The following is a 14,356-nucleotide window of genomic DNA, read 5'->3' on the forward strand; positions in this document are numbered from 1 at the left end:
GTATAATAGTTATAGCCTTTTGGTATCGATTTCAATTTGAACCAGGATTCGGGAGAGTTAAAGGCAGTGGACACTATTGGTAATTACTCAAAATAGTTATTAGCATTAAACCTTTCTTGGTGACGAGTAATGGGGAGAGGTTGATGGTATAAAACATCGTGAGAAACGGCCCCTCTGAAGTGCCATAAGTTTCGAGAAAGAAGTAATTTTCCACAAATTTGATTTTGAGACCTCAGATTTAGAATTTGAGGTCTCGAAATCAAGCATCTGAGAGCACACAACTTCGTGTGACAATGGTGTTTTTTCTTTCATTATTATCTCGCAACTTCGACGACCAATTGAGCTCAAATTTTCACAGGTTTGTTATTTTATGCATATGTTGAGATACACCAAGTGAGAAGACTGGTCGTTGACATATACCAATAGTGTCCAGTGTCTTTAAAAAGTAGAATACAATGAGCCACACACATTTGCCTCGAAATTGCGTGGCTTTCCTTTTACTTTGCTAACTAACTCGGCCATTTATGGGAGTTAAAAATCTGACTCCCATATAATTAATGGCCGACCGTGTTTGTCGACGAGGTAAAAGGAAAACCACGCAATTTCGAGTGATACTTGTGTGGATCATTATATTTTACTTTAAAAATATCTTTCTAATCATATGCATTCTATAACAAACGGTTACATACACTTTTCAAAGACCAACTCGACCGATCCAAGGCAGCGTGTTCCTTTAACACCATTTTTTCAACCACCCCCCCCCCCCCCTAAACAAAATCCAAATCAAATCTGAAGGGTAACAATGAACATATTAAAGTAAAATGATATGGAAACTTGAAATTATGAAGAAAATATTACTAAGCCGTCAATTCAGTGTTTTTTTTTGTGCGCGTCAATAATATTTACACTGCAATCTAGCCAATGGGAGGTGAGAAAAACAACATGGCTTCACCGAATTCAGAAGAGGGAATATGTAAAGTATAAACAACGATCTATAATGTTTAACAACAACAAAATAAACACATAATATGTCTAAATAATGAAACTGAGGGAAGTTTAGTCCATTAAACGGGTTAAAATATTACAAATTTTGAGAGTTATGTAATTCTAAAAAGAAAGTAAAGTGGGTAAAAAAATTGATCCCCCCAATTTTTGTGAATGGACGGGGCCTTATGTACTGTCACGTGGATCACGATGTGTTATGCAAGTATAGACTGGTTCCTACATCAACAACAAATAAACGTCATAACAGTCCATCGTGAGTCGGGAATTCTGCATGATCACATGAGGCAAATATTTGATTGCAGTTTTCGTGATACACATTAGACGAAATAACAAACGGTTTTATTTTGTTCGTCCACATTCCAGCATTCTGGTGGGTTTGTCGTCCTTTTAAAAAGGGATTCTGTTCTTCTTTGGAGCAGAGGCTGTGAAAGCCTTGAATGGTGTCACTATGGAGGGCTCAGTCGTTTTAAGCAAGATCGCTGGCAACCTCGTCAAGACGGTTGCAACTGGCGAGGTGAGCTACTTAGTTAGGTTTTTGCCCCCCCCCCTCTCTTTTGAAGTTTTGCAATAAACAATCATCTAATCTCTGACTAAGTAATGTGCGTTAAAGGTGGGTCCCTTCCTCCATGGTAGAATTTGCACTGCTGAGCAGCCTAGCTGGGTCGCACTAAATATCGACAACTCACGACCCCTCACGACAACTCACGACAACAATTTTTAAATGCACTTTAATAGCAGAACATTTGAACATAAGTCAACCGTAAAATGTATGCACAAACTGTTGAAAAAAAGGTGTTTTTTTACCCGAATTTAGTAATGAACGGTAATATCCTCCATGTCCTCTAATATCCTCCATGGGTCGTGAGTTGTCGGTATTTAGTGCGACAGGCCTAGCTTTAGCGGTCCTACTAATACTACTTGCCTTCAACTTGCCGTCAACTCATTTTCGTGTCGTCAACTCATTAAATTCACATGAAAAATCTATAAAAGGGGCACGGAAGTATGAAGTCTGGGCTAAACTACATATTTCTCATGGTTTTCGGTAAAAATTCATTGTGTTGATAAACAAAAGTACCAATCATTGACATCTTGGGCCAAGACTAATCAATGTGAAAAAGCAAGATGGCGGCTGACGGTTTTGCTGCTTCGAGATAAAAAAAATTCAGGAGAAAAAAACTCAATTTTTATTCCGAAATATAACCTAAAACTTACGCAAATTCTCTTTGAGCTGATACTTTACAGTTCTATCCTTCTTTTGTGGATTTTAAATGTATGTTGGTGGAGTTGACAGCGCAAGTGAGTTGATGGCGAGTTGACGGCAAGTAGTAGGACCCCCAGCGGAATACATTTTACCATTATTTTAGAATTAATTAAAGACACAGTGTTGGTATTGTCAAAGATTAGTAGCCTTCACAGTTGGTGACTGTATCTCAATGGGAATTGCACTACAAAATAACAGATTTTCAAAGCCGTTGTTGTCAAATTAATAACAACTCCATCCATTCATGAATGTGAAGAAAAAGCTATGACCTGGGCATAAGCATTGTTCCCGGCACTCCCTGCTGTTGAGGATTAGTTAGGATTTATAAGCAGGGGGAAGTGTTGGTGATATGAAACTCAGTTTGTTAGTTGTAAACCATAAGGGACACTTCTTTTGTGTATACCAGAGGTCAAAGAGTCCATAATGTCAGAGAACCATTTGCTTGCTGAAACTAAAACGATTGATTTTAACTGCCCGAATCAATGCCCGAATCAATCGATTCGAGCAATCGCTTGACAGTTGTCGAGCCTACCCTATTGCATCGCACGCCTTACCGCCGAAATGCAAGGCAAGTGTCAAATTTCTACAGTGTTTCAAATGATGTAAGAATTATTTTTGAATGCTCTTTGACTATTGTTATTGTTAATAAAAACAGACAAAAATTAAACAATCCTTTAAAAAATACTAATTTTACAATGTAAGTAAAAAACATTTCTTACAATGTAAAAAAAACATATAACAAATTTCTTGACAAAAATGTCCAATCAGTCACGCTTTTAGAGAGCTTTGGAATTCTCAGCTTTGTGTTTGTTGAGTATTTAAATGTTTTCTGATTGTTTGTGCAATGTGCACCAATTATAAATTTTAACAACATTTTACAATAAATCACCTGAAAATGTATTGTCTTTTTGGGATCCCTTCAGTCGGGCTCATTTCAAATAGCAACCATACGGCCCATAAGTCATTTGGTTTCACTGTGATTTAATAATTGAACTAGGACGTGTTCTCATCGAGTTCTTAAGTTTAGTTGTTGTAGCTAAGCCATGCAGAACTTTTTTTGCAGGCCTTTCAAAAAAGTGAAAATTGTCCAGTCCCAAGCTCTATGGTCAGACTGGTCAGACACACCATTCCTCCATGGACACAGCAGAGTTAGCCAGCTGTAATCCTTACACAATGTACAGTAAGGCCATTGTATTCCTTGTGTTCAGACTCTAGAGGGCCAGATAAGCTCAGAGAACTGAAGCATTGAGGAACCAATACCCCTAGGCTACTGTTTCAGAAATGCTGCTCAATCATATCTCACTTTAATAAATCGTCAACCATTTTACTTTTTCAATCGTTTTACAGTTGCCAAAACGTCTCTGAATAGACTGCGCGCCTAAGCAGAGCCATGAAATGCGGTGCTGCTTGTATTATCAGAGTGAAGTCACTACAAGGCCAATAGGGGGCAAGCATGTCAGGTTTAGATTTGTAATACTGGGAGTGACTTAACTAGACTATAATCATGTCTGTTGATGACTTCAGATCGGGGCCCAATTTTATAAAGCCTGTAAGCACAAACATTTGCTCACCACATAATTTATGTACCTTTTACAGCAACAGGTTACCAACTAAAATTACAAAAGTTTGCATTGTTGTGACTGGTGACCCACTCAATTTTTTCTAAGCAAAGAAATTCATCAAGCGGTATTTTTTTTCTGTAAAAAAAGGCTTTATGAATTTGGTGCCTGGTGAGGAGCTAAAAATGCCAAGGGGAAGGAAGCAGGTTCCACATAGGAATAGTCTATAGATGTACAATTTTTAATACTTCAAATAAGGCCCAGTAACTGGGGTCACCCCATAGTTATATGGAGTTATATATAATAAACTAGAGGGCGCACTGGCCTGCGCACATGCAGCCATTTTCTAAGGTGACAAAACAGGCATCGCACAGCGTGTGCTTGTGCGGCCATTTTGTAAGTTGAAAAAACAGCATCGCGTAGCGTTCAATACACACAAACTCCAACGTGTACTTCATATTCAAGGCGCGTGCAGAATGCCGTGCTATTCTTGCGGTCCCGTCGCATTTGTGCAAGCAGCATCACCAGTGCGCCCTTTAGTTCTTATAATATAACTCTATTGCCAATTGGCCACCCCTTCTTTGAAGTTTGATTTTTTAAACTATTGTACGAACCACAGATTGGTTTTCAACATTCTAAATGAAACAAGTAGTACAGCACCAAGTTACTGGGTCTATATAACTTCAACCAAACGTTTACAGACAGTCATCTTAATATCATCATTTAACAGGACTAAAGAATAGTTGATACGAGTAATAAATGGGGAGAGGTTGATACATGTAGTATAAAACATTGTGAGAAACAGCTCCCTCTGAAGTGGCGTAGTATTCGAGAAAGAAGTAATTTTCCACGAATTTGATTTTGGGACCTCAGATTTACAATTTGAGGTCTTGAAATCAAGCATCTGAAAGCACACAACTTCAGGTGACAAGGGTGCAAAAGGGTGTTTTTTCTTTCATTAAAGTCACCTGGAAATATAATTTTTTTTCTTTCAAACATAAGAGTATATATGCTTACGAACAATAAAACAATTTTTTTAGTAATTGTTTGTCTCGATTTATATGTTTAAAAAATATATAAAGTTGTTTGGGGAGCTGACTCCGCCTACCCCTTTTGTGACGTCAATCGAGGCAATGCGTATAGTAAACACACGTGCAAAGTACATGTACGTCCAAGTTGTGAGTTGGTACATTTCAAAAAGTGTTTTTCTGCATTCAGCAGCAATACACCTGGTCGGCATTGCCGGAAAAAAAAAAATTGACGTCACGAACAGCGCCCTCTCGGGTCGGGTCTACTCTTAAATTTGTAAATATTATAAGAACTGATTTTTTAAAACCTTAGTTAACTGTTTATTCACATTCCACTCATCAAAACACATATATTAGTGACAAAAGCTTTATTTTGAAAAAATACCACTTCCAGGTGACTTTAATATCTCGCAACTTTGACGATCGATTGAGTTCTAATTTTCATAGGTTTGTAATTTTGACATAAGTTGAGATACACCAACTATGAAGACTAGTCTTTTACAATTACCAATAGTGTCCAGTATCTTTAACAGAACTATAAAACAAAACACAATCCCCTTTTTCTTTCTTCATCAAACTGAATCAAACTGACTCAAAGGAAAACACGGTACCTTAAATGCAGGGGACAGTCGCCAGCTAAATATTTGGTTAAGAATAAACATAAATAATAAAAACGTCATGATGTGACAAATTTGTATCCCAGTCAGTTAGATTTACTGTCTCATTTATTTACATTAGGATTATTTTGTTGAAGTATACCCCAGGTTATGGATGTGAAGCTCATTATTATTACAAACAAATAGTTAATGGCCTGATGTTTGGACCCTAGCAGAGTGTTTCTCAAAGGCTATTATTATTACCTTACATAAAGAAACCATACTCTGTAGAAAGTTAAACAAAAAGATATTGATGGAAACGTTACCTGAAAACTTAGATTTCGTGGGTTTTTTAATTCCATCATTAGCCTACAAGTTAATGTAGGGTTTGGTACATTTCCTGACAAACAAGTGTTATGCAACACATGTGTATTTTGTGTTTGTAGGATTGCTTTTAAAAAGCAAATATGCTATCCTGTATGTGGAGTAGGATTTGTACTCTATGGTTTGAAACTACATTAACAAATACCTTGGACGGTTTCAAGTCTCTGATTGGTCAAAAACCGGTCACGTGGGGGTGTGTTAAGGGTCGGTATAAAGACCGGCTTTGGAAAATAGCGAATAAGTGGCCCCTAAATCAGCATACATTGTGTAAACCTTGTATAAACTACAGCGACATGCTACATGGACACTGAGCCCATGCGCGTGTATAAACGCACAAAGAACAGCTATCGTCCAATCATTTGCCTCCTTTGACCCCAGTGAAGGCGCTGATCAGACCATTATCACTGGTGTCACAGATCAGTAATGTGATTATCGCACAAAAGAGATGGGAACCATCAAAAGCTCAAATACGGCCCTGAACATTCTGGAAGTATCGCCGAGAGAAAAGTCATAAAATTTGAAAAATTTTAGCCGTTTAATTCGTTAAAAATGTATTTATTAATGGGAATAACAGTGTTCGGACCCGTCAACAGCCACCAACCCGGTCATTACCATGCAGTGAAGACTGGGTCCTCGCACTGTTATTCCCTAATTATGACATGTACAATACTGTGTGATGTGAAGCCTTTTGTGTATGCTCCAATCTTTTGGGGGGGGGGGGGTGGGCTATAAAAATACCTGTTTGTATGCATTGCCCTTGTTAACCTGAAAAGCTGTTTTTTTTTTCTTTCTAATTTCAGATGGTCCCTGTTGGGTCTTTCTGGAAGACGCAAGTTTGCATCATCCACTTCATGCGTCGCTTTGGGTGACCACTGTGCCGGCTGGGCGCCAGGGAGTTAAGCACTCTCAAGCCCCAGCTGGAGGCACACAATGTCCGACTCATCGGGGTGGGGCTGGAGGAGTTTGGGGTGGAGGACTTCGTCGAGGGAAAATTCTGGGACGGAGGTGAGAGGCTCAAGTTAATTGTAATAATAATAACCAGTTATTATATGGTCCCAGAGCAGTGATTTCTCTATCATAATTCTCTTTATCTTTCAGAACTGTACATTGACACTAAGAAACAGACTTATGCTGCCATTGGTTACAAACGATACTCCTTGTGGAGCGTCTTGGCAGCTGTCTTCTCCAAGAAAGCCAGGGAAGCCTTGGCTAAGGTAATATTATTTTATTTGTCCTCATAAAAAAACAACAAACATACATATGAGAGGCATCAAGTTTGAATCCTACATGTATGTCATCGACGTGTACCGCAACGATTTAATAAATGATAATTTTGCTTCGTGAGAGAGAATCTAGCTGCGGAGCTAGCTAAGTGGTCTAGTGTGACTTTGCAGTGAAAAGGTTGTGGGTTCGAATCCCACCCTGGTGATTTGCTGTGGATTTTTTTTCTTTTCTCACAAATTAAATGTTTGCCAAGAAAGAGCTCTTCTGGACCCTTGGAGAATAATGTAGACGAAAAAATAGATTAAGCTTTTAAAGAGTTCACAATTCTTATAATTTTGGTTTAATAATTAAAACTTTACAGGAGCAGGACTTGAACCTGCAACCTCCAGACTAGTGTGCCAGTGCTGTACAAACTTAACTATCTTCAATCCCGGTCATATCTCATTGGGCCCCCCTGCCCCCTTTCAATGTTGGTTCTCATTGTTGCTTGATCTTTCTTCTGCGTTCCAGTCAACGTTAGCGAGCTTTCGCAAGGCAACTGGAGGAGCGAGGGGACCGTAAAAAATTCTAAACGTATTTGTTTTCCCAGGGAAGATGAGGTCACTAGCATCAAGTGGCGTGCTTTACCTTCTTTCTCACGTGGTGCAATTCCAACCAAGCATACACCAAGTAGTGGTGTGAACAAAGACGGAAGACGGAATATGGAGCTGGCATGCAGACACAGTACATGTACTTGGGGAATGCCAGCCTCGCAAAAGTTGTCTGATGTTTAGGCGATAGGACCGGACAAAAAAAAGGACCCTCACGGGAACGGGACTTGAGTCAATTCTGGCGATCCACAATATACAGGACAGGAGCACTTGAGCGTGAGCATACGGACTACCGTGTTATGCTATCTTCCGTCGTGTGTGCCTACCGTCGTCTTACCAATGCACCCTGTTGAGCGGGGAGAGAATGTTTTTTTGTCAGGGGAATTGGACAGGGGGTGGCCCAAGCTCTTTGGCCGGGATTGTAGCCCTATAAATGTCGGCATTAGTAGTGGTTGACTTCTTTATGACATCATCTGCCTAAATTTATTAAATTTGGTATTTGACCATACCATTCCCATTATATTTATCCCTGATGAAATCTATTTTATGTTTAAATTTGTTCTCTTTGTCTCTGCAGTCAAAAGCACAGGGAATAACAGGCAACATGAAAGGGGATGGCTTAGGCACCGGTGGAACACTCATTGTTAGCCAAGGTAAGTCAACACCCTATTTAGATCCAAAGACCCCAAGGTGCAGTGAACATAAAACAAATGAAAGAAAACACTCAACTAAACAAGTCTTTGAAAGCCTGTGACATCATAGATCTAAGATTAAAGCCCCTTTCACACAGGAGCAATTTAGCGAGAGTCCCTTGCTAAATTGTAACGTGGTTGTAAGTTTTTCAAAAATGATTTCATTGGCTGAACAAGCGGTGATGTAAGCTTTATTTTTATGATTTGGTCCGAGGGGATGTCTAAAAAATGTGACCACATTGCGGTTTGAAATGACCACACGTTAGGTTTATTGTATGCATAGGATTAAAACAATCAAACGGTTCCAAAAACCAAAGGTATACTTTGCTTTTTTCGGTAAACAGTATGTCCAAAAGCCTACACTTCGTGTATCACATCTTATATATAAAATAACAAACTGTGAAAATTTAGGCTCAATCGGTCATCGGAGTCGGGAGAAAATAACGAACAAAACCCACCCTTGTTTCTGTATGTTTCGCCCGGTCATGACATGTGTTTACTATAAATCCGTAATTCTCGATGTCGAAAATTGATAATTGTTTTAATGTTTTCTCAAAAAGTAAAGCATTTCATGGAACAATATTTCAAGTCTTTTACCATTACCTTCTGTAAACCCTGTAAGTTATTTGTAAATCTGTGAACTTTCATTTTTTTTTCTGTTCCAAAAGTGTGTAATGGCTTTAAGCACAAAATAGGTACAAAACATAACAGGATGCCCTTATTAAAGCCTCATAGAAGCGCTTGAATTATTAATTTCTGATGTCCAAGAAGGTTTAGGATAAACTGAAACAGATTAGGAAACTCCTCAAAGGTGCTCTAAACCCTTCATGTTTTTTCTTCCGCCCTGATTTCATTGCAGAAGGGAAGAGTGTGCTCCTAGACTTCAAACAGTCCTCCCCTGGAGATCATGTCCAGCTAAGTGATGTCCTCAAGGCATTGGGCATTGATGCCTCACCTCCTAGCAATGAGGACTTGGACAAGTCAGCAACATGTCAGGGCGCCAGTGGACAAACCAGTTAGGCGAATCAATCAGTAGTAATTCATCCCACCAACAACTTGGTGCAGATTTTCTTTGAAAAAAAATATATAAAACAATTTCGAAAACTCTTGTTATATCATTACTCAAACTTCTATTTGAGTCATCCATCCACGAGTCTTCAGCGTTGAGTCTGAGTTCTTAATGTAAAGTGCAATTCCTTAGTGACAAGTTCGAGTCCAACTTCAGAATAATTTAACTCAAGTCTAAGTGGCGAGTCCTCAGGGTTGAGTCTTGTGTCAACAGTGTCGATTCTGAGTCGTCAGGTCAAGTACAAGTCCTCAGTGACAAGTAGGAGTCCAAGTTCAGACTCATTTTGCTTCAGTCTGAGTCTCGAGTCCTTTGTGTTGAGTCTGAGTCCTCAATGTCGGGTACAATCCAGACTCGTTAATAGCTCAAGTGGGAGTCGCGAGTTCTAAAGGTTGTGCCGGAGTCTTCAGTTTTAAGTCTTGAGCTCAACCATTGGGTCATGTATGAGTCACAACGGTCGATTTTTAATCACTTTATTTAAAAAACATTTTGCCACAACTATGGACATATGGTTTAAAAGGGCTATGTCGTCATATTCACAGCATGCTTGTTGCTGTATATCAAATTATGAGCTCTCATCCAGTAATACTGCACACTCACTCTCTCCCACAGTATCATATCTATGGAGAGGTTGTGCCTGCTGTAACTGGGCGAGAGCTTCTTAAATAATTGCTCAGATTGGGAAGAAACAGTCCCTTTAAGTCACTTGTGGCTACTGTCGTCTCTGCCGGGTTAGCGTTTCATAAATTGAAGGGAACCTTTTTGGATTTCCTGCACTGTCCAAATTGAATGGATTCGGTGGCAGCCTGCCGTATGACGTCACTGGATTAAACCCATGTTTAGGAGTGTCCAGTGACCGAGCAACTTTGTTTGTAGTCTGCCACCGAATTTAAGACAATTGGTCTGCTGAGAATCTAATAAGTTCTCTTCAATAGAGAGTTTTATGTGTGTGTTTAAATTGTAATCTTTGCAGCTATTTGTAGGCCCACTTGTTTTATACGCATCTTTCCTGTGCGCGGAGTGTCTTCTATGTAGACGGACATGGAGCGTTACAAGTGGCCACCACAGTATTATTATTATTTATCATTAATTAATTTGAGTCTTCTTGTGATGAAGTGAGAAAATTAAATCGATGTTTTAAAAAAATGAAACGTAAATTGCAGGTCTTTTTTATTACTGTTATTTTGAGTTATGATAATGGAACTTCATGGAGGCAAATAGCTTCTTGCACCCTGCCAGTGCCTTGTTGCCCCTTAAAATATTCAATTAGACATTGAAAATTGCCCTCACAGAGGTGCCCTTTATTTTAATAAGGAAATTTTATTGTCTTGCTTTCAAAAGTGCTAAGCATCAGGCTTGGAGTTTTTAGGAGAGACACTTTTCCATTAAATTATGGCATTTTCTTCTACCCTGGAGCTTCATCCTACATGTAGATGGGGCAAGTGCATTTTGTTTTCCAGAGGGCACTTTTAAAGGCAGTGGACACTATTGGTAATTGCTCAAAATAATTATTAGCATAAAACCTTTCTTGGTAACGTGTAATGGTGAGAGGTTGACAGTATAAAACATTGCGAGAAACGGCTCCCTCTGAAGTAATGTAGTTTTCGAGAAAAGTAATTTTCCACGAATATGATTTCAAGACCTCAGAGTTAGATGGTGAGGTCCCGAAATCAAGCATCTGGAAGCACACAACTTCTTGTGACAAGGGTGTTTTTTCTTCCAATATTATCTCGCAACTTGGACGCCAATCGAGCTCAAATTTTCACAGTTTTTTTTGTTTATGCATATGTTGAGATACACAAACTGTGAAGGCTAGTCTTTGACAATTACCAATAGTGTTCAGTATCTTAAGGGAAATTACAATAGGGGGAATATTTAGATCAGCAGTCTTGCCATCGTTAAAGGGGAGGTATACGTTTGGTAATTACTTGTTAGCAATAACAAACTTGTGGTTAAAAGCCTATAGCATATTTTGATAATAAAGACGCTAGGGGCCAAGTCCAGAATGTTCATCCAATTTGAGTCCAAGATTGAAAACAAAAAACACGCAAAGGGTATGTCCAGCATTTTCATCTACTTTGAACCCAAGTTGGGCTCACAGGGTAAATCCAGCACTTAATAAAACCCCTTGTGTTTTGACTCCCCAAAAACGGTCGCAAACGGGGAAAATTGCAAGGCTTGGGCTTACCCCTTGTAATTTGATCAAAGAATTGTCGAATTGAAACAATTGCAAAGCTTACTCCTTGTTGCACTACTTATGAGGAATTTTCGGCCCAAATTTGAACAAAATGCTGAATAAACGCGTACCCGTTGTGATTTTTAAATATTTGGCGAAAATAAAAATGCTTAAAAATGCAAATAGTTAGTTCAAAATTATAATAAAAATGCTAGACTTGCCCCTTGTGTTTTTTTGTCAACCATTGGCCATCATTGTTAGTAATAATCCTTGTTACTCTTATTTTTGTTTTGCCAAAATTTGAGAAATAAACTAAACTTGATTAGCCCTTGTATATTTAACTTTGAATAACATGAAACATCTTGATCTATGCAAGAAAAGACGTTTTCCATTAGCCAAAATCTCTTAATTTAACTCACCGGTTTCACTGGTACTTTTATCAGATAAACATTCACCCTTGAACCAACTTCTAGTGATCCCGACCCACAACGAGCCTACAGTCGCTGTTGTTAAAATAACAGAAATGTTGACGAGCAGAGAGAAAACCCTACCGTTTCTTTATGCGAATTCTCAAGGGCCACTTCACTCATACTAACCTTTAGAATCATCTCAAGATTGATTTGGTCAATTTGTATAACTTATAACTGCTTTCACGATAACACTTCTTTCCAATACTTCACAACCCTAACCTGAACTTCCGTTAGTTGGCGCCTTAGCTACACGCAGTACAAATTCGCTGAGAGCCACGAGACCCTGGTTCAATACCCGGTCTTGTTTCTTTTATATTTTGCTCATAGACACCAGTGAATTATATAAGTAGTTTTTAAAACCAGCTTCAAACACCAACGGGCACTGTGGCGACACGGTGCACTGGATCGTTCAATTGCGTGCGTTCCAGAGCTGGTACACCCGGTTCGAATCCCGCCCCGTACCAAAGGGACATGACTTTTACTGCTAGCACCAGTAAGTGATTGGGGTCCGTCATGTCTCTCCCCAAATTAGGGTAGGGTGATTATTCCGGGTGGGAAAGTAAAGGAGGGGCCGGGACTAGCCATCCCATAAGGGTACTAATGGGTGATCACCACGCTGGTTTCGACTAGACTTTGAGTCCCCTGAATGCCTGGTCTTCACTCTGACTAACTTTCTGCACAAATTTACTTTAATTTTAATCAACTTTACGATCTGTAGGCCTATACTAAAGTATTGAGACCGGATTATTTTATCAAATCACAAGCCTTGCAATTTTCTCAATTTTTGACAGTTGTTTTGGAACAAATCACCAGGGGTAAACTTGTTTCTTTTTTTCCACCGTTTCTTGAGTAAATTAATCACAAGGGGAAGAAAGCATTGCAATTTTTTTCCCTTTTTCGACCGTATTTTGATCAACTTACAAGGGGAAAGCTTTGCATTTTTTTGCATTTTCGACCGTTTTTTTAAAATCAAATCACAAGTGCAAGCCTGGCAACTTTCTCCATTTTCGCCCGTATTTTTAATCAAATCACAAGGAGTAAGCCTTGCAATTTTCGCCATTTTCAACCGTTTTGGAAACAATCACAAGGGGTAAGCCTTGCAATTTTGTCAATTTTCGACGGTTTTTTTTAAATCAAATTACAAGGTGGTAAGTCCCTGCAATTTTGTCCATTTTCGACCGGTTTTTGATCAAATCACAAGGGGTAATTCTTGCAATTTTTCCATTTACGACCTTTTTTGATCAAATAAAAGAAGTTGCGAATTGGCAGACTTATACCAATTGTGATTTGAAAAAGTACGGTCGAAATGGGGAAAATTGCAAGACTTACCCCTTGTGATTTGATTTCAAAAAACGGTCCAAAATGTGGAAAATTGCAAGACTTGCCCCTTGTGTTTTGATTTAATAAAAAGCGGTCGAAACTACCCCTTGTGATTTGATTTAAAAAAAACGGTCGAAAAAAATGAAAACTTGCAATTTGAAAAACAAAATAAAAACTTGTGCTTCGATCAATAAACGGTCGAATATGGAAGAAATTTGATCAAAAAAAGGTCGCAAATGGAAAAACTTGCAACACTTACCCCTTGTAATTTGATCAAAAACGGTCGAAAATGGAAAAAATTGCAACACTACCACTTGTGATTTGATCAAAAACGGTCGAAAATGGAGAAAATTGCAAGACTTACCCCTTGTGATTTGATCAAAAATGGTCGAAAATGGAGAAAATTGCAAGACTTACCCCTTGTGATTTGATTAAAAACGGGCGAAAATGGAGAAAATTGCAAGACTTACCCCTTGTGATTTGATCAAAAACGGGCAAAAATTGAGAAAATTGCAAGACTTACTCCCTTGTGATTTGATTGGAAACGGGCGAAAATAGAGAAAATTGCAGGACTTACCCCTTGTGATTTGATTAAAAAACGGTCGAAAATGGAGAAAATTGCAAGACTTACCCCTTGTGATTTAATTTAAAAAAAAAAAAAAAACGGGCGAAATTAGAGAAAATTGCAAGACTTACCCCCTTGTGATTTGATCAAAAACGGGCAAAAATTGAGAAAATTGCAAGACTTACTCCCTTGTGATTTGATTGGAAACGGGCGAAAATAGAGAAAATTGCAGGACTTACCCCTTGTGATTTGATTAAAAAACGGTCGAAAATGGAGAAAATTGCAAGACTTACCTCTTGTGATTTAATTTAAAAAAAAAACGGGCGAAAATGGAGACAATTGCAAGACTTACCCCCTTGTGATTTGATTAAAAACGGGCGAAAATAGAGAAAATTGCAGGACTTACTCCCTTGTGATTTG

At 38.7% G+C, this 14,356-nt stretch overlaps 1 protein-coding gene across 1 annotated transcript; it reads left to right on the forward strand.

The window, feature by feature from the left end:
• The first annotated feature begins 1,270 nt into the window (after positions 1–1,270).
• LOC117304845 (prostamide/prostaglandin F synthase-like) lies at positions 1,271–10,556 on the forward strand. Its single transcript, XM_033789464.1, is given in 5 exon segments — positions 1,271–1,519; positions 6,634–6,838; positions 6,932–7,047; positions 8,225–8,300; positions 9,199–10,556. Coding segments are annotated over 5 exon segments (624 nt in total). The 5' UTR covers positions 1,271–1,453; the 3' UTR covers positions 9,360–10,556.
• The last annotated feature ends 3,800 nt before the right edge of the window (positions 10,557–14,356 follow it).

Source organism: Asterias rubens, chromosome 21 (assembly GCF_902459465.1).
Source record: "Asterias rubens chromosome 21, eAstRub1.3, whole genome shotgun sequence".
NCBI classification, from domain to species: domain Eukaryota; kingdom Metazoa; phylum Echinodermata; class Asteroidea; order Forcipulatida; family Asteriidae; genus Asterias; species Asterias rubens.